We start from the raw sequence: 24,749 nt of genomic DNA, 5'->3' as shown, positions 1-24,749 counted from the left end.
AGCATCTAACACTGGCGATGTTTGTACCTTGACTGGCACAAAATTTGAGTGCTAGTGTGGATACACCTGACTATGAGCTGAGTGTTAGGTGTGAATCAAGCCTATGCCCAATCCAAGTCCTGGCAGTCTGCATATTTCACTAAAATTTCTACAATATACAGAGCATTTCGTGACATTTGCTACGAGACTCGGCGGCAAGCGGCCCGTTGCTGAATGTCACGGAATGCTCTGTAGATTATTTTTCTTAGGGATGGGACAGATTAATTGGTAATCTATCAGTATCTGCCGACATAGGCACATTAGTGTATCAGTAAAATTACCGATTATTTTACCGATCCGACATATTGATAAATATCTTATAATTTAGTGCAACATCCTGTCATTTTGTTGTAATTTTTATGGATAATCTCCATACCCTACTTTCTAAAAAAGTAAATGTCTAAATATTCAAATTCTTTTGCACTGTAGTCACCTCAAAACACACATTTATTAAGGAGATCAATGAGTATATCAGGTTCTTCAAGGACCATGGTTATCAGTATCGGTAAATTTTATATCGGTACTTTATCGGTATTGGCCAAAATTTCATATCGGCCCATCCCTAATTTTTCTATTGTTTCCAAACCATTGAAATATCTTGTTCCGAAATATGCCCATTCCTCACATCCTCCCATCCTCAAATGCAACAAACAGTGTAAGAATTGTCCAATTCTCATCAGCTTTACCACTCTACTGATTCACACTCCAGCAGGTAGCTTTATCCTTCACCTTAGGCCAGACTTACACTCCTCCAATGTGAATAACCATACCTACCAACCTCAACCTCCAAATCAACAGCTCCTCCACTCAAACATCCATATCTTAACCAGGGTTTGAAGATGGACCTTTGGCTTTGTAGCATGTTATTTTGACCTTTGGCTTTGTAGCATGTTATTTTGACCACTCCACTACAGAGGGCAGAGAGCCATTTTTGCAGTCAACCTTCTCAATATGGGAGGTTTTAAATTGCATGTCTTTTAAACTTTGACAACACACACACACACACACACACAAATCGTAAGAGGATAACTACAACATATTTATCAGAGAGAGTTGAAGTTAGTATTGTATTTTAGATATGGAAATAAATTGGGTTCTCAGGGAAAAACAAAGCTTTCTTCCCCTCTCTTTTTCAAGGGAAGCAACCGTCGTCTAGTCGGTAGTCGGTAGGGCATCTGATTGCCATTCACGGTTCGGTTCCCAGGGTGGGTAATCTACGGTCGGAATCTTTCTAGCCTTGTCCCAGTAGAAAGTGGGCCTGGGGCTCTCCAATCCTCAAATAAATGGGTACCTGTGGGCAAACCTGGGACATAAAGGCAGTCAGAGCATGGTGCTGATCACATCACCTCCAGAAAATGGCTGAGATTGAGAATGTGTAGGGCCCTATCCCCCACATCCCCTAAATGTGCCTTCATGGCACTGTGCACGGGGAACTTTACTTTTACCTTACCATGCCAAAATTTCACTTCCCACACAAGGCCAGTCCTTTCCTAGGAAAGCAGAACTAACTTCAATTCTCCCTGATAAATAGCCATCTTTCTATGATATATTTTCGACATGGAAAGGCATGATCTTTAAACCCTATCTTCCTTTACAAAAAAAATAATTGAAAACACAATACACACACTGCAATGCATGCGCGCCGACTACGTGGGTGCTCCGGGGCTCGAGCACCCACATAAATAATCTTGTGGGTGCGTCGCACCCACAAGATTTTTAGTTTGATAAAAACAAAATAAAATAAATATTTCTCACTTGCCATTATCAAAAAATAATAAGCAATTAAAACATTGAGATGGAAGTTAAAATTTCTAACCTCTAAAACATAATTGTTTCAAAAGTGTTTGTGCAAAGGCAACCAAGCAACACATTTCCCCCTTCCTTGCCTGTCTCTGGCCAAGTCAAAGGCAGTCCCCACAATAACAATGGAAGTATATTGTATTGTGAATAGAATTCCGTCTTTTCCGCTTGCTTTGATGTTTCCTTACAAGTGACACACTACAATACGCCCACTCCATTCGTCAAAAATTGTTTTAAAATAACTACTTGCCGATATTGAGCACTAATAAAGAATAAACCGAAACACAAGGAAGCCGATTGTGACCGACTACCTCAATAGTTGATTTTTTCTTCTTTTGTTTGTTTCAATCAGATAAGAGCTGCGTGGTTTACGATTTCAGTGAAGTTGTTTTCATGTAATCTGGATTGTTATAGTTTTGTTTGTTCTCCAAGAGACAATGGCTTGGAAGGACGCGGGAGCTTAGATTGTAGACTGGGATGTTCTCATTTTCAGAAAAAAGGGGTGTTACCGTGTTAATAGTTAGTACAAAGAAGAGGGTCTACTGACCGGATGCGTGGAGCAAAAGCTCTTTGCTGGGCAAAAATTTTCGTAATTTTCAAACATGGCACGGGATGCGTGTGGAAAGCTGAAACACAATATTGAGTATTGCTTCTTTATATACTTTCGAATTCGAACAGTAGTTTTGCTAGTCGCTATGGATAAATTCGCCATACGTTTGTCGTCATCATCACAGGTGGATATTACTGAAACTGAACATAGTGAAAAGCATGTTCAGTCAAAAAATAAGGAACCCGAGAATGTGTCTTCTGCCTGGTCCTGTAGTACATTAGCAACAAGTGGCAAGAAATCGTCAGGCAGGTCATACTATGAAGGATGGAAAAAGACATTTCCTTAGATTTATTACGACAAAGAATTGGACAAAGTGTTCTGTAGTGTGTGTAAAAATGCTTTTGATTCCAGTATAGTGCTTCTGTCGGCAACTGCTACTTCTGCAGACAGGGATTCGTGTAATGCATTTGTTCGAAATGGATTTTCCCAGTGGCAAAAGGCAATTGAACGTTTCAGGGTTCACGAAAATTGTACACTTCATCGTTCGTCCGTGACTGCTCTGGCAACTACGAAACAAGGAACCAATGTGTCATCTCTTATCTCAACACATAAATTAGGAGATATGAAAAATGCACGCAAGGCGATTTTAAAGATAATAACGTCCCTCCAATTTTTAAGTCAGCAAGGAATAGCAATTCGGGGTCACACCCATGAAGCATCAAATATCCATCAGTTGCTGCTGCTTAGAGCAGAAGATGCTCCTGAGTTGAAATCTTGGCTGCAGCGAACTACATATAAGTGGGTTTCTCATGATATATTGAATGAAATTGTCTCTTTATTATCCAGCGATGTACAGCAAAATATTGTGAAATCTATTAAGGTGGCACAATATTTTACTCTCATTGTAGATGAGACTTCCGACATATCAGTGAAGGAACAAATATCCATATGCTTCAGATTTGTTGATGAAAATCTGCAAGTTGAAGAAGTGTTTATGGGCTTCTATGAAGTAGCTTCAACAAGTTCTAGGACATTGTTTGAAGTCGTCCAGGATGTCATAAGACGTTTACCTCTCGACATAAAATACTGTCGTGGTCAATGTTATGATGGCGCGAGTAATGTCAGTGGACATTTAACAGGATTACAAAGTAGGATTACTCAGTTGGAGCCGAGAGCTATATTTGTTCATTGTTCGGCGCATAATTTGAATTTGGTAGTGCAAGATGCGATGCAAGGTATCAGTTATGTGCAAGACTTTCTGGTGATTCTTCGTGAATTAATATCATTTGTAAGACATTCACCAAAGAGGCTAGCAGTGTTTCAATCGCTACAAGAAGACAACGAAGATAGTGTTGTAAAAAACATTCCCAGACTGACTTTGTGACCATTCTGTCCCACAAGGTGGTGTGTGAGGGTAAAATCACTACAATCGTTGGAAAGTAATTACGACGTTCTCTTAAAATTTTTGGAAGATTTGTCAGAAGAAAAAAGTGAAGTCAGTGGGAAGGCTAGTGGATATTTTTCAAACCTACATTAATTCAGATTTCTTATTTTCCTGAAAATGTTAATTTCAGTTTTCGGCAGGATTGAACAACTTCATTCTTCTTTTCAGAAGAAATCATTGTCATACCGAGAAATCAAAACTTTGGTGGAAACTTTGTCTGCAAGTTTAGCTTCACAAAGGGATAAATTTTTTGAGTTGTGGAATGAAACCATGAGGAAAGCGGAGGAATTGAACATTGATGAACCAGTTTTGCCTAGAAAAAGGAAGATGCCAAAACGCTACAACAAAGGTAGTGATCCTCATACGTATCAAACGCCGGAGGAAATGTACAGACAAATATTTTTTTTGAAATAATTGATGTGGCTGTGGATTCGCTAAATCGTAGATTTCAAACAAAGGTTTTGGAACTTATTTCACAACTTGAAGCTTTTGCTATCGGTCAAATTGGTGCTGATCGAATTCTGCAGTTCTATGGGACAAACTTTGATAAAGACAAGCTAACATTGCACAGGGACATGTTTCTAGATGTGTGCAGAACGAACAAAGAAAAAGTGGCCAACTTGTCAGACATTACAAATATTTTAAGTAGAGAAAACAGTGCGTGAAATGCTCACAGAATTTGAAGTTTGTACGGGTGATTTTAACTATACCTGTTACTTCTTGTACCTCTGAGCGGTCATTTTCAGCACTTAGACGATTGAAAACGTTTTTGCGGTCAACAATGACCCAAAAAAGATTGAATGATTTGGCAGTTTTGCATGTTCATAAAGAAATGACTAAAAATATTGACTTTACCAAAATTGCAAACAAATTCATAAGTGCAAATGACGTAAGAAGGAATGTGTTTTATATTGAAAGTTAACATGTCATGATTATTATTATTATTATTTGGTACATAAAGTTAGTCATTTTGTAGTTTCTGTTCACAACAAAATCCTTGCATAGTTCTTTCTGCAATACAATTAAAATTATTTGCATTTATGAAGAATTTTTCATTTTAATTTGTATGAATGTGGTATTTTCTTTTAGTAACGTGTTGATAATATCATTGCCTCTTGCAATCATTGTGCATGTAAGTTTAAAGTATACAATACTTGATGATTACAGATCTAACCGCCATTGATATGCACCCACAGAAAGTTTGGAAAGTCGGCGCCCTTGCTGCAATGTAATTCACATATGTCAGACATTCATATCATGTAATCAACAAACAAAAAAGACAACAGGAATGGAATATCAACAGTTGCTCAGAGAAATTATTTGAATATTTTTGTCCTGTGAGTAAAGAGTCAGATGACATATTTGCCATATACTGTTAATGGAAGCTGAAACTATCATTAGGAAAAAAAAAACAGATTAAATTATACTTACATTCTGTTCTAGTGATTCGAGCAATAAAGCCAGAACCAGTGTCTGTTCCATCAGAGACAAATTTTATCCAAAGCTTATTACTGGAAGAAATATCAGCCTGAGGGATTGAGGAACCACAATATCTTCCTATTTTGTAAGATATTGGACCAGGTCCATCATACACCTTAGAAGGAAAAGGAACATAATATTACTTGATCTGAAACAAAAAATTAAACACTAACTGGGGGTTAATCCATTTTAACTCTTAACACTGTTAATTCAACACACACACAAACACACACACACACATGCACACACACACACACACAAAAGATAAAAGTTTTAGCACCAATGCTTCAGTTTTAATTTTGAAGCCTTCATTGGGCTAAACAATTGAATGATTGATAGTTTATGGTTGCCATGGGGAATACCAGAGTTCGATTCTTGGGGTGGGGGTTCTGAGATCGGAATTTTAGGCCTAGTCCCTGCATAAAGTGGGGCAGAAACGCAAACGACTTTAAAGGAAAAAGTTGAAGTCATCAACATCTACGAGAAAGAGAAACTTAGTGTTCGAGACATGGCCGTGTGGTTTGCTGTTGACATCCTTAATTTGTGGACTGGAAATGAAAATCTTTCTGGTAAACGCTCATTTCCAAATATACCGGGCTTGAAAGTTGACAACTTAACATTTGAATGGTTTTGTCATGCTCATAGCAACAACAAACCTGTGAGTGGATCTCTTATTCATGAAAAAGCACTAGAATCGCTAAAGAATTAGAGTACCATGAGTTTAAAGCATCCGTGGGCTGGCTTGACAAGTTCAGGATTAGGTACAACAGTAAATTTAAATTCACCTTATGTAGTACCTAGACTTACCATAAATACTGTCACAAAGTTTTAAGTGAATTGACACAAAATGCTGAGAGATATTGTAATATCCTAATAACATTACTGAAATGGATGCATGACAAATCAAAATCACAAATCAATATTCATAATGGCCGCCCTTAGCACGCCCACATTCCGTAAGTCTTTGTGGCCATGCATTAATTGAATTACGCAACACATCGACTGGAAAATGAGAACTGCCTTCAGAAGAGACCGACTGCTTTAAACTTTCAATATTGGGATGTCTCTTCTAACAAGGCATCTCCTGAAGCTTGGACCACAATTTGTAGTCCAAAGGGTATAGGTACGGACTTCCAGAAGGCCAATCTGAAGTGGAAATGAAGTCTGGAACATTTGCTATGAGGGAACGCCCCATTTCTGTGAAAAAGGGGTAAAAACATCAGCCAAAGTGTAGCAGCAGACAGTGCTTGAGAGACTAGTCAAGAATGTCAACAACACTCTCTTCCATGGTCAGAACTGGAGCTTCTAGCAAGATTCAGCCCCAACATATGGGGCCCGAACAACACAGCAGTGGCTGGAGCCAAATGTACCAGACTTAATTTCCACTTCAGATTGGCCTTCTGCAAGTCCGGACCTATACCCTTTGGACTACAAATTGTGGTCCAAGCTTCAGGAGATGGCTTGTAAGAAGAGACATCCCAATATTGAAAGTTTAAAGCGGTCGGTCTCTTCTGAAGGCAGTTCTCATTTTCCAGTAGATGTGTTGCGTAATTCAATTGATGCGTGGCCACAAAGACTTACGAAATGTGTGCATGCTAAGGGCGGCCGTTATGAATATTGATTTGTCATGCATCCATTTCAGTAATGTTATTAGGATATTACAATATCTCTCAGCATTTTGTGTCAATTTACTTAAAACTTTGTGACAGTATTTATGGTAAGACTAGGTACAGTATTTTGTTCCTTAATGTAGGAAAAGAAACATTATGTTCGTAAAGTACGTACTGTAATATGCTTATCCTTATCCTACACTTTATTCTGAATAGCGGACACTTCTTAAAAAAGGACATTTTATTGAGAAGTTTTACTGTAGTTAGTTTTTTGCATTATTTACAATGACACAAATTTGCAGTTGCATCAATATATTAGCCCTTGTGGCCCTCCTTCCTTTTATCCTATAGATATCCAATGCTAATCCTCCAGACATACACCCCAGTCTCCTCCAATTCTGGCCCCTCCCCCATGATCCCCCTCCCTTCCCCAAAACCACCCCCTCGAAAGATACATCACCTCTGTTGTCAACAATGTTTCCGACAGTACATACCTCCAAAACTCCTCTTCCCACCACAATCTAACTCCAGCCCAGCACCAAGCCCTCCAATCCCTCCGCAACAACCCAGACATCAAAATCCTCCCCGCCGACAAAGGATCCACCACAGTAGTCATGAACTCCTCTGACTATGCGGCGGAAGCTTCCCGCCAATTCTCCGATTCATCCACCTACAAGCCCACCACGGTTGATTCATCCACCACACACCTAGATAAAATTCGGGATTTTGTCCTCTCCCGAGGACCTCCTGAAGGTCTATCCAACTCCACCATCTCCTCACTCATACCTGACAACCCCCGCACTCCCACTTTCTACCTCCTCCCAAAAATTCACAAACCAAACAATCCCGGGAGACCCACTGTGTCCAGCTACAATTCCCCCACTAAATGCATATCAGCCTTTCTAGACTCTCATCTCCAACCCCTTGTCCAAGCCCTGCCCTCCTACCTCCGTGACACCAACCACTTCCTCAACATCATCCACAACTTACCATCTCTACCACCAAACACCATCCTCACAACAGTTGATGTCACATCTCTCTACACCAATATTCCCCATGCCCATGGCCTCCGTGCCACGGAATCATTCCTTAACAGCCGACCCAAACCCCACAATCCCAGCACTCACTTCTTGATACAACTGGCCAACCTTGTACCTTTACCTGCAACAACTTCTGCTTTGGTGACCAACATTACCTGCAGATACGTGGCACAGCATGCCAACCTGTTCATGGGCAGGCTGGAACAGGAATTCCTTGACTCCCAGCAACTGAAACCACTCCTCTGGCTAAGATTCATAGATGACATTTTCCTACTCTGGACACATGGCGAACCCTCCCTCACCACATTCCTAAACCAACTGAACGACTTCACTACCTTCAAATTCACCTGGATCCACTCCAAAGACCAAGTGACCTTCCTAGATGTGGACATCCACATTGCGGAGACCACTTGGAAACTTCCATACACATCACACCCACTAACCACCTCCAGTATCTGCACTACTCCAGCTCACACCCCTACCACACCAAATAAGCCATCCCATTTTCCCTTGCCCTCAGAGGCCAGCACCTCAACTCATCCCCCTCATCCCGCCAAAACTACAATCTACGCCTGCACCAAGCCCTAACCAACCGTGGCTACCCCTCCACCCTCATCAACAAACAAATCGCTAGAGCCACCTCCCACAACCGCACCAAACAACCCAAAACCAACTCTCCAGCTCTGATCACCCAATACCACCCCCACATTACGAAAATCAGACATACCCTCCACTCCCTCCTCCCCATCCTGCACAGTGATCCTGACACCAGGGACATCTTTCGAGATAAACCTAGGGTCGTCTTCCGTCGCCTCCCCCAACCTCAAGAACATCTTGGTCCAAAACACTCCCACCCCTTCCACACCACTCCCCCCAGCTCACAGGTGCAACAACCCCAGGTGCAAGACCTGCCCATACTTATCACCTCCCCACCCTCCTGATCCCCACAGTGGCAGGTGAGTTCACCCTTCACCCTAAGGGCAACTGCCACTCAGAGCCCTACGTACTATAGGGCAAGTTGCCACAGCATTATTAATAGTATTAGTTTATTTTGCATTAATTTTCTGTCACTTTTGGCTAATCGTAACAATCGAGATGAATCGGGATAGGATGAAGGAACATTCACAGAAACACATATGGATGACACAAAACAAATTTCCACAAGTATAATACTGGCCGCCAGAACCTCATTAGCCTGCAAAAATGCAGCCTCAGGTGTACTATGTGGAAAAGAGGTTGACATTTCAGTGCCTTCACACAATGTCACCTCGTGCACCTTGAATGCAGTTTAAAGAGTGTTATATGTGAAAGTGATGTTGACAGAAAGGTTAACTTTTTAAATACAATTAAATTAACATTTAACTGTAGTAAATGATTGTTGTTATGCCAACAGTAACAAATGTGGGAAATGAAATCAAATACCCCAAATGTATATTTAGTAACGCTGTTACTGAAACCTCATTGAACATCTGTAAAATGTTTTTTAACAAATTTTTGAAAACTTACCTCCACATAATCACAATTGCACTGTGAATTTGTTTGATTGGTCTGATTGCAAACCTTCAAATCCATACTTTGAAACTCAAGCCGAAGAACAGAAGATTCTGAACCAATAACAAGCCAGTGACATTCCACAAAAGGTTCATATTTGCCATCATTGTTCGCATCAAACGACCGGATAGTTTGAGCTTCACTTGTTATATTCAACCTTCCACCACATCCTTGCCTCTCACCTTAGAAATGAAAAGTATATTAATATTCAAAATTTAAAAACACACCAAGTACATGGAAGGTTTTAGGTGGACCTACTGCAAGTAATTTCAGTACTACAGCAGATTTTATATTAATAGGAAGATAATTAATTTAGACAAAAATTAGAAAGAAAAGACTAAACTCAGCACAGAAAACAATTGTTTAAGTCCACTTTAGGCTCAGATAGTTGATGTTGATTTGGTGTTTTAAGTCCACTTTATGCACAGTAAGGCTAATCGGGACTGGACCTACAGTTTAAAGTAGGATCCGAACCACTATGTGCCTCCACCGGGTATTGAACCTGGGACCCCTTGATTTCAAGGCGACGACGCTACCACTGCGCCATCGGGGAGGTTAGGCTCAGATAGGACAGGGGATACAGTTTGAAAAAATCTGAACCACTATACAACTATGCAATGTACCTCTAGCACGGATGCTCAAACTCAATATTAAAATTTATAGAAGACATACAAGCATGGATGGAATAGATTAATCATTATCAGCTGGTGTAACTACTTTTGCAATTTTTGTGATGTCATTCTTGAATATTCCCATTACCCCTGCTGAAAATTCTGTCTATTGTTTTCGGTAGATCTAAACTTGTTTTGAAACATCTACAGATATAATACAAATTGTTAATAAGGAGGAGTAAAATGTAATATTTACAGCCAGCATCTTAAGCTAAACACACTACATGCATATTAAATATAATATTGAAGAAATCATTTTCACTTGTAATTTCTCTATTGTATTGTTTTCAGTAGATCAATAGGTGTTTTGAAACATCTACTGTGTTTAGACTTTGAAATAGATGTAACAACAAAATCTTAATCAGAAGGAATGAAAAGTTATATTTACAGCCAACATGTTGAGCTACACACACTATATACTACATGTACATTAGGCCTACTGAAGGTGTTCAGTAGAAACCATTGAGTTTCAGTAGATTTCCGAGAACCACAGTAGAGTACAACTGATAACAGTAGAAATTTCCTGCTAACAACACTTTCTAAGAAGGAACAAAGATATTGGAACATGGTTTAAATTAAACTGAACTTCATGGTGAAGCAGCCCTCTGAGAGCTAGGGACTGCCAAGTAGCTTTTTAACTGGTTGCTTCATAGTCAGTGTACAGAGTCCCATCGTCAGTATTTTATTTCTTTCGAGAAAGAAGTACTTCCCCAATGACTGTCACCATGATGCTGGGTAAACACTGACAGTTTGGGAGATCCTATCAGGCATGCAGAACTTGAGAAGTGAATAATGTGAGATATTGCCTCTGGTTATACATTAAAAGTAAACACACATAACAACCAGAAAGAGAGTAATGTTCCTGTTTTATAGAAATTGCTGGTTGTTATCAGTGTGTGCCCAAGTGTAGGAATGGCACTGAGACGACATAAGATCAGACAAGATTTGGTAGTGTGTCAGTCTTGAGTTGTAAATCATATCTTGTTGGTGTTGTCTCGATTTGTCACCTTAGTCTCGAAGGGCAAGTGTCTGCCTTGACTCAAATAATCTAGTATAAACAACATACGAGGGATGTTCATAAAGTAATGATTATTGCTAAGAAAGAATACAAGTTTTGTGAATGAATCAGTCTTTTTTCACATCAAGTCCAGCCAGAGTGACAGACTTCTCCCATCGATGTACCAACTTGTGGATGCCATTGTTGTAGAAGTCCTGTGTCTGGCTGCCAGGAAGTCATTCACCACAGAAATGACGTCATCATCATCATCATTGAAGGCAACGCAGGGTATTCTTCAATTCTGGGAAGAGTAAGAAGTCGCTGGGTGCAAGGTCCAGGAAAAACAGAAGGTGAGGGAGAATTTTGAAATCCAAAGTGGCTGCATGAGTCACCGTCTTCTGAGCAGAATGGGCTGGAGAAGCTGCACTCCCTTCACCAAACTGACCCCTAATTAATGTTCACCTCTCTTACGATGGCTGCAATGGTAATGCGATGGTCTGCGAACACGGGGGACTCCACTTTCTTCACAATTCCGGGTTCCTCCGAGAGAGGAATTCTTCACCTTGCAGACTTGTTGCACCACACTGAAACCTTCTACACCATCTCAACACTGTGCCATATGATGAAGTATTCCCTTCATTCACTGCCACAAGTTCATTGTGGATTTCTTTTGCAATTTTTCCTTTCAAGAAGGAAAAGCCAATCACACCTCGGAACTTCAGCTGGCTCTATAGGCTGCACTATCTTGGTTTTCTGGCCTATATCAGTGTTCTGCAGAACTACTACGCACAGAATATGTACCAATCCGATAGCTTAAGGACCAAAGGCTTACCCACAGTGCAAATTCTTGAAACAAGCTTACAAGTAAGAAGCAAATTCGGACATATTCGGATGTCGAATATCGATATATTGAATATCAATATCGAATATTGACATATCAAATATCGATATCAACACCGGTATTTAAGATATCGATGCTTCGATATTTCAAAAATATTGACTCTACATCGATATATCGAAATATCACACAGCCCTAGTTGTATGGTGTTTAGATGTTTGTTTGTTTGAGTTGTTGTTTTAAGTCCACTTTATGCACAGTAAGGCTAATCGGGACTGGACCTACAGTTTTTTAAAGAGGGATCCGAACCACTTGTGCCTCCACCGGGTATCGAACCCGGGACCCTCTGATTACAAGGCAATGACACCACTGCGCCATGGGGGAGGCCCGGTGTTTAGATGTGTTCTAAATGTGACTGCTCCCACCAAAAAATATCCATGACCCTCTGCCTCCATGCATTTTTTTTTTCTGATGCCATCACTTACGCGAGCCTTTGAAAAATTGAACTTAATCCTGAATATGTGTGCATCCAAGTAAAATAAGTTTAAAATGGTCAGTATGATTTGGATCTGTAACCACCATAAACAAAATATGGGAGAATAAAATACCCAGGTAGAAATCTCTTTGCTATGGTGGAAGAAACAGCACAGTAAAGTAAATTTCTCACACCAAAGACTCAGTCTTGTCTCAAGTTTACTGAGGTCTGTCTCATACCCAGTCTCGTCTTGAAGGGTCTGGGCTAGTTCTAATCTTGATTTTTACAAGGCGACCTCAGTACCATCCTGCCAATTGGGAGGCGGTTTGTAGAAGTCAAAACTTACCCTCTTTTTGGCCAACTTTTAAAAGAGAAAATCAAATGTGGGAAAAGATGAAAAAAATAGGACGTATCAGGGCATGTCAATAAAAGGGGCTGTTTGGTTATTACAGAGAATAAAATGAAGCGAGAAAATTTGTATTTTGATGTTATGCAAGTGCATACCCTGGCTATTTTTCTACATAGTCACCATGACGCTCCAAGCATTTTTGGAACCATGGAACAAGTTTACGTAGACCCTCTGCGTAGAAATCTGCACCTGGGATCTCAGCCAGTCGAGAACTGATGTCTTGAGAACTTCACTATCATCGAAACATTTCGAAGCAAGCCAGTTTTTGAGATGAAGGAACAGAAAGTAATCACTTGGAGCAAGATCGGGACTGTATGGTGGGTGATTAAAATGTTCCCATCAGAATTTTTGAATTGTTGCAACAGTACGGTCAGCTGTGTGTGGGCAAGCATTGTCATGAATAAGCAGAATTCCAGACCTTAACATTCCTCTTCGCCGGTTTTGGATGGCACGTCACAGATTAGACAGTGTTTTGCAATACACATCTGATGTGATGGTTCGTCCTGGTTCCAGGAATTCTACGAGGATTACACCTTTTTGGTCCCAAAACATGGTTGCTATGATTTTGCGATGTGATGAGGTTTGCTTGAATTTCTTCAGTTTTGGTGAACCGGAGTGACACCATTGCATGGATTGCTGCTTCGACTCACCAGTGACGTACGATATTCAGGTTTCGTCTCCAGTCACTATGTGAGAAAACAAGTCATCCCCATTCTTCTCCCAGCAGGCCAAAAAATCACACGCTGATTTCATTCTTTCATCTTTGTGAGTGTTTGTCAACATATTTGGTACCCACCTTGCACACAGTTTGCACACAGAGACTGTCTGTTACAATTCGGTGCAATATTTTATCAGACACTTCAGGAAACTCCTTGCCTATATCAGTAATGGTGAAACGGCGATTGTCCGTCTGAACACTAGGCCTGCCGCTCCGCTCGTCATCATGAACATTTGAACATCCTTCCCAAAAAGCACGGCACCATTGTCTTACCTTCCTTCACTCATTATTGTTGGTCCATAAATGGCACATAATTCCCGATGAATGTCAGCTGCACTCAGTCCTTTTGCGTTGAGAAATCTAATCACCGACCTCACCTCGCATTTGGCGGGATTTTCTATTACAGCAGCCATTTCAACTTCCTGCTACTTGCACGTACACATCTCCACCCTGAGAAATATACCTCTGTTGCAGGCACAGAATACTAAAGCATGCTTCTGCGCACTTGCAGCTTCATCAGTGTTGCCAGTCCCAAGTAAAAAAATTATCGGCCCTTTGATTGACATGTGCCTTGTACTACTGAAAAGAGAACACACAACCACTTTAGGACAGTCATAGAGCAGTCGCTCCCTTACCAAAATACAATTTGGGCTTGGAATCATTGTACCTTAGTCCAGAGGAAGGCCAGCAACTTGTAACAGCTGTGATAGCGAGGATGTAATGGGTTGCTCTTACCTTGCATCCTAATGGACCTGCAAAGAGCTGTGTAACACGAACAGAAGGAATTCATGGTGTGAGTGTATGTGTCTGCGAGAGGGGGTGTAACAGTTTCATATTTTTAATTTTCTTGTAATTATTGTCATCAATTCTTAATTTGGCTCATACAGTACAGCATTGTGATGATGTACAGTATTCTGATTGATTTGTTGTTTAAAGTCCACTTTACACACAGAAAGGCTAATTGGGACTGGACCTACAGTTTAAAATGGGAATCGAACCACTGTGCCATGTGCCTCCACCAGGTATTGAAGCCGGGACCCCTTGATTACAAGGTGACGATGTTACCACTACACAATTACAATATTCTGGTCGAAACACATAGCAACATGGCATTTTTTGGTTACCATTGAAGCTTGTACCTAGTGTACAGCCTCAGTGTTGCATGCCATGCTGATAATTCAAGCACTTTACATTGAAACCCACATATTTCCAATTTTCACCTGTTTCCATTTTTTGCTACGTGCACTAATAATGGAACTGTCATTATTTTTTAATCATATGCGTGCACACACACATACAAGTATACGAGGTGTGATTGAAAAGTTCTTAGACTGGGGCTTGTAATTTCCAAATGACAGTACATACAGGTCATTGTGATATATCACCTTCAAAGTAATCCCCTCCTGATTGAACACACCAAATCCAACAGCATTTCCACTTTTGGAAGCCTTCCTGGAAGTCTCCCTTCTTGAGGGTGTTAAGACACTTTGCAGTTTTTGCCTGGATCACTTCAAGTTACTCAAACTGCTTTCCTTTGAGCAGCAATTTCAATTTGGAAATAGGTAGAAGTCTGCTGGGTCTAGATCTGGAGAATAGGGAGTTGGAGAAGCACAGGGATTGGGAATGCACGATGAGCAGATGAGTTATTGTGGCGCAGAATCCAGTTCTTGTATCGCCAGAGTGATGGTCTATTCTCCCGCACTTTTTCATGTAACTGCGTAAGAACAGTTTTGCAGTATTTCTTGTTGATTGCCTGCTCCTGAGGGGCATATTCCTCGTGCTATTTAAAAAACGATTAACATTGTCTTCACATGCGACCGACATTGCCACGTTTGCCGGTCATCTTTCAATTTACTATACCAGTTAAAAACACTAATATAACAGTAATTAATATTAACTGAATTTTAATATCAAAGGGTAGTTTAATTAGAATATTATACACATGTATCCCCGAAAGCTATTTTCAACAGTTCATAGGTTTCTGAAGCTGATATTCCGGTTTTAAAGCAAAATTTTATGCATATCCATTGCCATCCATTGTTCTGCATACACAATAATCGGCCGACAACACTACACACATCCAAACTCAACAGGCTGTAGCTCGCAACTAAACAAATATAGAGCCGTGACCTTTTCAGGATCCTTCAAGGATGAAACAAGCTTTCTTTTCCTCACACGCGACCACTGAAAACCTAACCAGTTAACAGTGGCGGCTCCTGTCTAAGAACTTTTCAATCACACCTCGTATGTATTATATTTTACATATACTTTAGACATACATACATACATGTATATGTGTATAAAATATATGCAAAATATAATACACACACACACACCATTCTAATTCAACATTAGATCACACATCATTCATACATTCATCCATTCACTGCAAAAACAGGGTGTCTACAATTTCATAAAAACAAAATTTCCTGACTTTTCAAGGTTTTTTTAGACCAAGAACCAAAATTTTTCACAATAAAACCATAAGGGTAATTCATATATTTAAACATGTGTGTGTGAAGGTGACAATGTTTTAGCTAACACAACAAGTCTTTAGAATATTCACTTCACATGTAAAAGTGATAACAGCAGGACTGACTATGGTGGACAAAGAATTATTTTTATATATATAAAAAAATCATAATATTTATAGCATAAATAACACATAATTAAAGTAAAATTTAGTAATAAAATTTGTATTAATTCTAATATCTACCTAACACAATCAAAACAGAAACAAGAAAGTGAGATATGCAAATAGCCACTTTCTGTAGTGAATTTATATACAAAAATAGTTCAAAACATGACCTTTGTCTAGAGTATATAATATACAATTTCTACTTTAACTACTGGTAAAATCTCAGTATATTAAATTGAAGTACAGTTTGTCAACAACAAATTTAAAATTTCTTGCTTGTCCTTTTTTGCTTTGTTCAAAATTGCCTACTTTAAGTGTACTACTACAAAAATGTTAATTTTTCCACAAACCCAGTAAATCTTCTGACATTTCAATGACTTTTCCAGTAAAAGTAAATTCCCTGATTTTTTCAGGATTCCAGGTTTTCTAGATTGGTAGACACCCTGAAAAATATAAATATTATAAGTACTTACCATAAGTGAAAGTGGTGTATGCTTTGAAACCCATATGATTTGATGATGAGTCTGTTCTAAATTGGACAACCATTTGATTTGATACAGATTTTGTGACAGGCATTGGTAGAGTCTGGATGTTACAGAACTTTGCAAGTCTTTTACTGTCATTTAGCACAGGACCATCGAATATAGCAACCCAGTCATAGAAACATATTTGTGTTCCTTCTAAGTGAAATACTTCAAACCTGTGAAATCACAAATAAAAAAGCAATGAAAGGTTTTTTGAAATGAAAAAATCAACATGCAAAATTTTTACATGTTGTTCTTGTTCATGTAAAAAAAATGATTTTGGATAAAATACTAATATTAATAACGGTGAAAGCGGCCCCGGCGCCCACCCAGCGTCGAATAACATGGGTACCTGGGGGAAACCCTGGGGGGTAAAGGCGGTCAGGGGCGTGATGCTGATCACATCACCCCCACTCACGACCGGATCAAGAAAGTGTGGGGCGTTACCCCCACACCCCCTATACGCCTTCATGGCGTTGTGCTATGCACAGGGGAACACTTTACCTTTTTACTAATATTAATAAATGCTCTTCTAATGTCATTCAAAATGTTAACATTTAATATACGTTGATTGTAAATTTAAAAGTGGCAACACTGTCAGGAAGAGATGATAACACTGTACATGTGCTATCAGATGATGAGCATTGTCAGTTGGGATCCCTGTAGATCTGTGGAGTACCAAAAGTGGTCGGTGCAGAGAGTGTTGTTGTGTATGTACACAGTTGAAATGAACACCATTTTGTTCACTGCCCTAAAATGAAGACAGCGATTTTCGATCAGAATCCAGGTGACCTGTGGCAAAAAATGCATGAGAATGTCATCAATACTTGTATGAAGCCTGTAGCAACAATACCTAGCAGTATCTGATAGTTGCACAATGGGTAAGTGCACTTCTTGAGGAGGTTGGGATGTGTCAGTGAGAACATGAGAAAAATTGCATCATGCTGTGTTCCCTATTTTGTCACCATAAGAAAAATTATTTCATTTTTAATAAACGAAATATGAAGCCAGTATTTTGAACGAAAAATATATCAACGGCAATTCTATTCTCACCGACTTTCTAGGATGATACAAATTTGTAATTGTTGTGGACATGATGGATATCCAGATTTTCTGAATATCTACATAATTATAACTCATATTTACATATTGAAATTGTTTAGCCATCCATCAATAAGACTGAACTGAACTGATTGAATTATGTTATTTTTATGTAGCTTTTTTTTGACACTTTTGGCTAATCGTGATAGTGAAGATGAGTGATGATATGGTGATATTGATGAAGGAACACTCACACAGAACACTCTATGCCCAGGTTGAGATTCGAACCTGCGACCCCTATCATTGGAGTGCTCTGTGTTAATCACTCTGCCATGGAGACCAGCCACGTCGGTGTGTGTATTGGTCAGAATCCGTGAAGGAGTGGTTAGCACAGCACGTTACGACGTCAGGGTCCCATGTCCGAATGCAGACCTGGGCATGGGTGTTCCTTGTGAGTGTCTTTTTATCACTTTTATCATATCATCACTCATCCTCATCGTTGGAATTAGACAAAAATGGCAGAAAAGGATGCTAAATAACCAAAATTAAATCGTCGGTGTATCGGAAAATACTCTACCAAGTGGTTGAATGTAGGATGCTGCTGCTTTGAGGACGTAATGCATCTGCAAGAAATGGATAACTCATTTTTGCACTTCAAATTCTGAGATATTTGTGTTTGACACAGTTATTAATGACTCTTTGCTGTTGTTTACACCATAGACATCCGTAGGTTTTTTCCAGGGAGGGACAAGCAAGGCATTTTCTTCCGGGGGTGCAATCAAGTCATATTTCCCCCCATAATAATGCTGCTTGCTCCAAAAAAACACTGTTACCAAGATGCTGCAATGCCCTTACAACAATTAAAATAAATTACTGAGAACGAAATGCGATTACATGTGGCAAGGAGAAACTTTAGGTACACACTTATTTTCTAGGAGGTTGCACCTTCTTACACCACCCATAGGACAGCCATGGCTTGCACTAAGTGTATGGGTCGAGCAGAAAGCACTGCACACCATCATGAGCAGTAACATCAGGCCAATCAGAGGACGTTTCTATTTCAGTGACATAGGGTGTGAATTTCAGTAACGTTTGAAGGCATATTTCTCAAGAACCAAAACATATAGTGTTGAAATATTTTGCACATCTCATTTCGGTATCATTATCCATAAAATTAAAGAACTTAAAATATATTTGATATTCGTAGTGGAAATGCCCATTCGAAGGGTGGAAATCTATATGTGTGCTGATATTTTTACGTGAGTATCTGACAATAGGATTTTTCATATATTTGTCATTAAGAATATTTATATCATTCAAATTAACAAATTATCATGGTATCTGTCAATGGCAGACAGGATACTTAGTTATTTGTTAAACAATGCATCCACATAATGGTTGATATCAGAATCATTCGGTTACAAAATAATTAAATTATGCAGGTATCTGTAACTGGGATATTAGGAAACCTATCATCTTGATTACCATATTTACGTGTGTGTAATGCATGTGCATGAATAATGAATGCGCAACCTGGTTTTTGATAGGGAAAAGTGAAAAAAAGTTATATCTCATATACAGGGTGGCTCAATAAGTCACTTAACACCCTCAGTACAAGGCCACTGCAGCGCGCAACATGGAAATGGTGATGATCAATCGTTATCAGGCCAAGGGGGAACCACATTGACGCCACCCACATGGTCGGCGGCCATCTTTATGTCCGCCATCTTGAATTCAACTTCAGAATTTTAAATGGGAAGGTGGTCGTGCGAAATATCAAAATGGGCTAGAATTTCACGAGAAATGCAATGGTGAAGGTTTTTCCGACGTATCTTTAACCAGTAAAAAGTTATGACTGAATTCTTGTACCAATTTGCTCCTTTTCGAGGTGTTAGAAAAATGCCTTAAAATTTGTTTAGCGCTTCGGTAATGCATCGAGATCAAAGTGACGTCTATGGAGAGACGTTTGCATGCCATTGCACATTATTTTAATCGGATACATCCATGAAGAGCTGTGCATTATGAATGGTTGTCGCGAACAATTTACAGTGTGACGCTTCCATTGAATTAAAAGTCCTTCACAGTGACAAGGCTAATGTTTATGTTCATAAGGAAGTTTATAAACAGAATATGTGACCCTTGTCATATGATAACTAACTTTGGACAAAAACTGGTTCATAACGTTCCCATAAGTGTTCTGGTGTTCTTCCCTATTGAAAAAACTCTGTAAAAAGTACCTTCTTCCATAAGCAAGGATGAAAAAAACTGTTTATTTAACAAATCCAAGTAGCCCTAAGCATTTAAGGTTCCGTTGATGGAAAATTGACTAACCAATCGTGTTCCACACAGCACGCCACACCATTAACTTACCAACACTAACCATTCAGCTTTGATCTGTCGAAAATGGGTTATCAGATAAAAATCATCGAATATTCTGTTTATGAACTTCCTTATGAACATAAACATTAGCCTTGTCGCTGTGAAGGACTTTTAATTCAAAGGAAGCATCACACTGTAAATTGTTCGCGACAACCATTCATAATGCACAGCTCTTCATGGATGTATCCGATTAAAATAATGTGCAATGGCATGCGAACGTCTCTCCATAGACGTCACTTTGATCTCGATGCATTACCGATGCGCTAAACAAATTTTAAGGCATTTTTCTAACACCTCGAAAAGGAGCAAATTGGTACAAGAATTCAGTCATAATTTTTTACTGGTTAAAGATGCGTCGGAAAAACCTTCATCATTGCATTTCTCGTGAAATTCTAGCCCATTTTGATATGTCGCACGACCCCCTTTCCATTTAAAATTCTGAAGTTGAATTCAAGATGGCCGCCGACCATGTGGGTGGCGTCAATGTGGTTCCCCCTTTGGCCAGATAACGATTGGTCATCGCAAATTTCAAATTCCATGCCGCAGTGGCCTTGTACTGAGGGTGTTAAGTGACTTATTGAGCCACCCTGTATAATGCGCAGTACAATCCAGGTTCAAGAAATGGCTTTCTTAGTTGTAGGTCGTAAAGCTGTTGCTATTCAGATCAAGAGTGAATGACATCATTCCTATTCAATGAGTCACCTGTTACTATGTGGAACAACCCACGGCACCTCCCACTTCTCCCTCCACTGTGTTTATCATTCCTAAACTTTTATTCTTTAACCACCTTATTTATTCTGTAATAGTAGAAGGCAAGATCAAGATCTTCTCACAATTGTTCTTAATTGTAAAATGTATATTGCTTCATTCATATTTCTTGTTAATTTTCTTAGTTATGTTCTTGTTTATGTAATAGTGTCATCAAATATTGAATACTGTAATTGGGCATGCACCTGTTGTGTTTCAATTAAATAAATAAATAAAATTACGTTATGGATTTGCAGTGCTCAGGAAGTTATTTTCTGTTATTTCTCGCCCAACAAATACCACTGATATGCATCTCATGCATGCTTGAATTCTGCCAGAATGGCACTGCTTTTTTTTGGTGTCGCAGAACATTACATTACAAAGTGAAAAATTGTGGGACAGGACCATTAAATTTTTTATACATGGTTTTGCTCATTTCCTCTTTTCATTTTAAAAAAAAAGTTCAAAATATATACTTATTCCATGACTAATGTAATATTTATACGAGGCACATTCAGGACCCCCAAACTAGCAGTTAGCAGCACAAGATTTCTTCCATTAAGGCATACATTATTATTTTATTTTTCCTTATATTTTTACATCCAAGGTACTATAAAAATCAGAACATTTCTTCATTTAGTGATGAGCTTACTTCAACTGCATTGCACATTAGTGGAATTCTGTTGCCATATTAAGAAACTAGAGAATTCAATTTTTACAATGATATATTTAGAGCCCGGAAGTTCAGGCATTTATTTTCGTTAAAATAGGCAGGCAAAAAGGCATTTATAATGTGGAAAATAGGCACTAAAAATGAAAAAAAAAGGCAAAATATCCGAAAAAAGGCATATTTGGAAGTCACTTACTTTTATCTTTAATTTTTGGTAAAATGTTAAAATCTACATTGGGAAGAGCATCTCAGTTTTCTCCGTCTTGATTGCACATAACTACAACTTAAGTTCTCAACATTCATTGATAGTCGTCTGTCAGAGAGAATGTTTTTCATAATAGAAAATGATCTTTCTACTTCGACAGAAGTTATTGGAGTATACATAAAACAAGCTAATGTAGCTGGACTCATTTCGGTAACAACATTTTCAGCTTTTAGAATATCACGAATTGTTTTCAATTGTTTCAAGTTCTCATTTGCACTCACTACCCGTTTCCATCATCTGCTGCATAGATTCCTCGAAGATTTTCATAGACGCTATAAGAGTCTCACCTCTTTTTTCTAGCTTTGTAATTGTCTCTGGCAATGCACCATAATGTGCAAAACTAAACGACAGTTCATTCCTCAGTTCTGAATAGCACAGGCGTTTTTTTTCACTTCACGAATTGAAGCAGCTTCATTTTCTGGAAGAGCATCGATCACCTCACTGATTTTTTCAAGGTTGTTAGCATAATATATAGCTGCTGATATCCAGGTTCCCCATCTCGTCAAGACTGGTTGCGGAGGTAAACTAAGTTCAGGCGCAACTTCCTGAAATTTTGGAGTTCGAGAGGGAGATTTCAGAAATATCTTCTTTGTGTTCGAAATCAACCTGTCCATTTCTGGGTGCAACACTCTAACTTCTTCGGCGATTCTGTGCATTGCGTGGGCTACACATGTGATATGAAGCATGTTCGGGAAGAGAATTTTCATTGCTATGGCAGCCTTCTTCATATAGGGAGCTGCATCACTGATAAAAAGTAACACGTCATCATGATGTACACCATCTGGCCAGAGCAGAAGTAGGGAATTTGAGAATAACTGAGCTATTGACGAACCATTGGCTCTCTCTAGTTGTTCTGACGTGAGAAGAAATGACGAGGATTCTCTGCATGTTGGTTCCATAGTTCCTAAGATGACGTTGTCTATGTAGCGTCCCATAGCGTCAGTACTTTCATCTATTGAAATCCAGATCTTCTTTCCAACAACTTCAGCACCAGTTCTTTGCAGACCTTCTTCCTAGCAGACGCTTAAATATGTTTTCCGCAGCATAGATTCCGACGGCACCGTTTCTTTAGTGTAGTTCTCCAGGAATTTCCTCAGTGACTTGTTTTCCACTTTCTAGAAAGGCATTCATTCCTGCTTCCATGAAGGCTTTGCACAGTTCAAGAGAAAACTGAGATTGCCTGTTGGATGAAGTGCCCACTGTTGAAATTAGGGATATCTTCTTCTGCCCGATCATTTTAGCAGCTGCAGATTTATGTTTTGCTGTTGACACATGCTGAGATATAAAGTATTTTTTCTCATGGTTGATTGTTTTTTCACATATCTTGCAGAGAAGAATTGTACCGTCTGTTGAAAATGTGCTTTCACCAAATTCACGCACGTAACCATGTAACTTACCACTTAATGGCACACTAAATTTCGGCATGATGACAACAACACGATCCTTTCCCTCCAAAGTGTAGAACTAAACTAAAGATAGAGAACTTGATTTTGGAATCCATGCAAAGGCCCTTGGGCATTAGTGCTGTTTCTTGTCAGTAACCTCCTGACACGGACGCTGGACGTGATGACGTAATTGTGAAGGTGTTCTGCAACAGGTTTTCAGCAGTCAATCATGCACAAGGAAATGTTAACCGAAAGGCAATATCCTAACTCAGCATGAAATACTTTTTTCTCACACTTTTCTCCTTCAGCAATGTTGAAACATGCGTGAGTTCAATATTACTTAAATAAGGCGAAAATTATTCACATAATAAACGGAAGAAAAATAAATGCCAACAACGTTTTTTGGGAGAAAAATAATTTATATACACATTTTTTTTTAAAAAAAATGGTCAAATTTCATTGAAAAAGGCAAAAAAAGGCATTATAATTAAAATAGGCAGTGAGGTCCCAAATAGGCAAAATAGGCAAAATGAAAAGGCTTCTAAAACATTCGAAACAACATGAAAAACGTATATCCGGGAAAATTTTATCAATATATGCAGTAGATAAAAAGAGGCATTTTGCCAAACTTCCGGGCTCTAGATATATTACATGATATGGTTCCGTAAACATGAAAAATCAATGCAAGTGCCACAAAATCATGGAATGACCCTGTACGGTTTCATGTTGGCTGTCCGAAGTATTCCGTGTATAATATGCATCACAGTTTTTGGGGGGAAATAATTTTGGAAAGAAGTGCGCATTTACATGAGTAAATACAGTATTCGTATTGCCATTATCTTGTAATATACTTGCTGTTTATGAACCTCTTCCACAAGCAATTTTTGAACCTGTTACCACATTAAAAAAAAAAAAAAATAATTTAAAATGCAGAGAAGAAACAAAGCTGTAGCGAAATCACTTCTACTTGAATATTCCTTTGATTATGCTTCAAAATTGAAACAAATTATTACTTAAGATGGCAGTACAGTACAAGTATTACAATATTTTGTCCAAGGCATAATCATTACTTTTGACAAAGGACAATCAAATGGTCAAAACCATGAAAAGCATCATTGTTTGAAGTACAATTTATACTCAGATAGTCTAACCAGGACTGGGCCTAAATTTAAATTGGGATCCAAAGTGGTGTGCAAAGTGCTCCCACTGGGTATCAAACTTGGGATTCCTTCAATACAAGCAAGACTGTTACCTTTATGCCATCAGGTACCAAAGCAGAATATGAAAAGATTTACACCAATTTCTGTGTCAGATTGTTAGCATCCTAGAACACTAGATTTGCACATTGAGCAAGAAATATGCATCTTATTACATGTATAAATGAAGATTAAAATTAACATGAAAACAGATCATTTTTTATGTTCTGGTTTGCCAATTTAACATATTAAAGATACTCTCAGAGTTTGTCGTGAGGAGAAT

At 38.9% G+C, this 24,749-nt stretch overlaps 1 protein-coding gene across 1 annotated transcript in view; it reads right to left on the bottom strand.

The window, feature by feature from the left end:
• Nucleotides 1–24,749, bottom strand: part of LOC145978140 (cubilin-like) — a 416,836-nt gene that overhangs the window by 66,121 nt on the left and 325,966 nt on the right. The window contains exons 58-60 of the mRNA XM_083110579.1: nucleotides 16,733–16,959; nucleotides 9,469–9,695; nucleotides 5,265–5,427 (exon numbers count right to left, since the gene is read on the bottom strand). Coding sequence (XP_082966705.1) covers nucleotides 5,265–5,427; nucleotides 9,469–9,695; nucleotides 16,733–16,959 — 617 coding nt within the window. The remainder of the gene's footprint in view (nucleotides 1–5,264; nucleotides 5,428–9,468; nucleotides 9,696–16,732; nucleotides 16,960–24,749) is intronic.

The sequence above is a fragment of the Lepisma saccharinum genome, chromosome 24 (assembly GCF_977018435.1).
Source record: "Lepisma saccharinum chromosome 24, izLepSacc3.1, whole genome shotgun sequence".
Lineage (NCBI taxonomy): Eukaryota > Metazoa > Arthropoda > Insecta > Zygentoma > Lepismatidae > Lepisma > Lepisma saccharinum.
The sequence above is the reverse complement of the archived record's forward strand: the minus strand, read 5'-3'. Positions and strand labels throughout refer to the sequence as shown.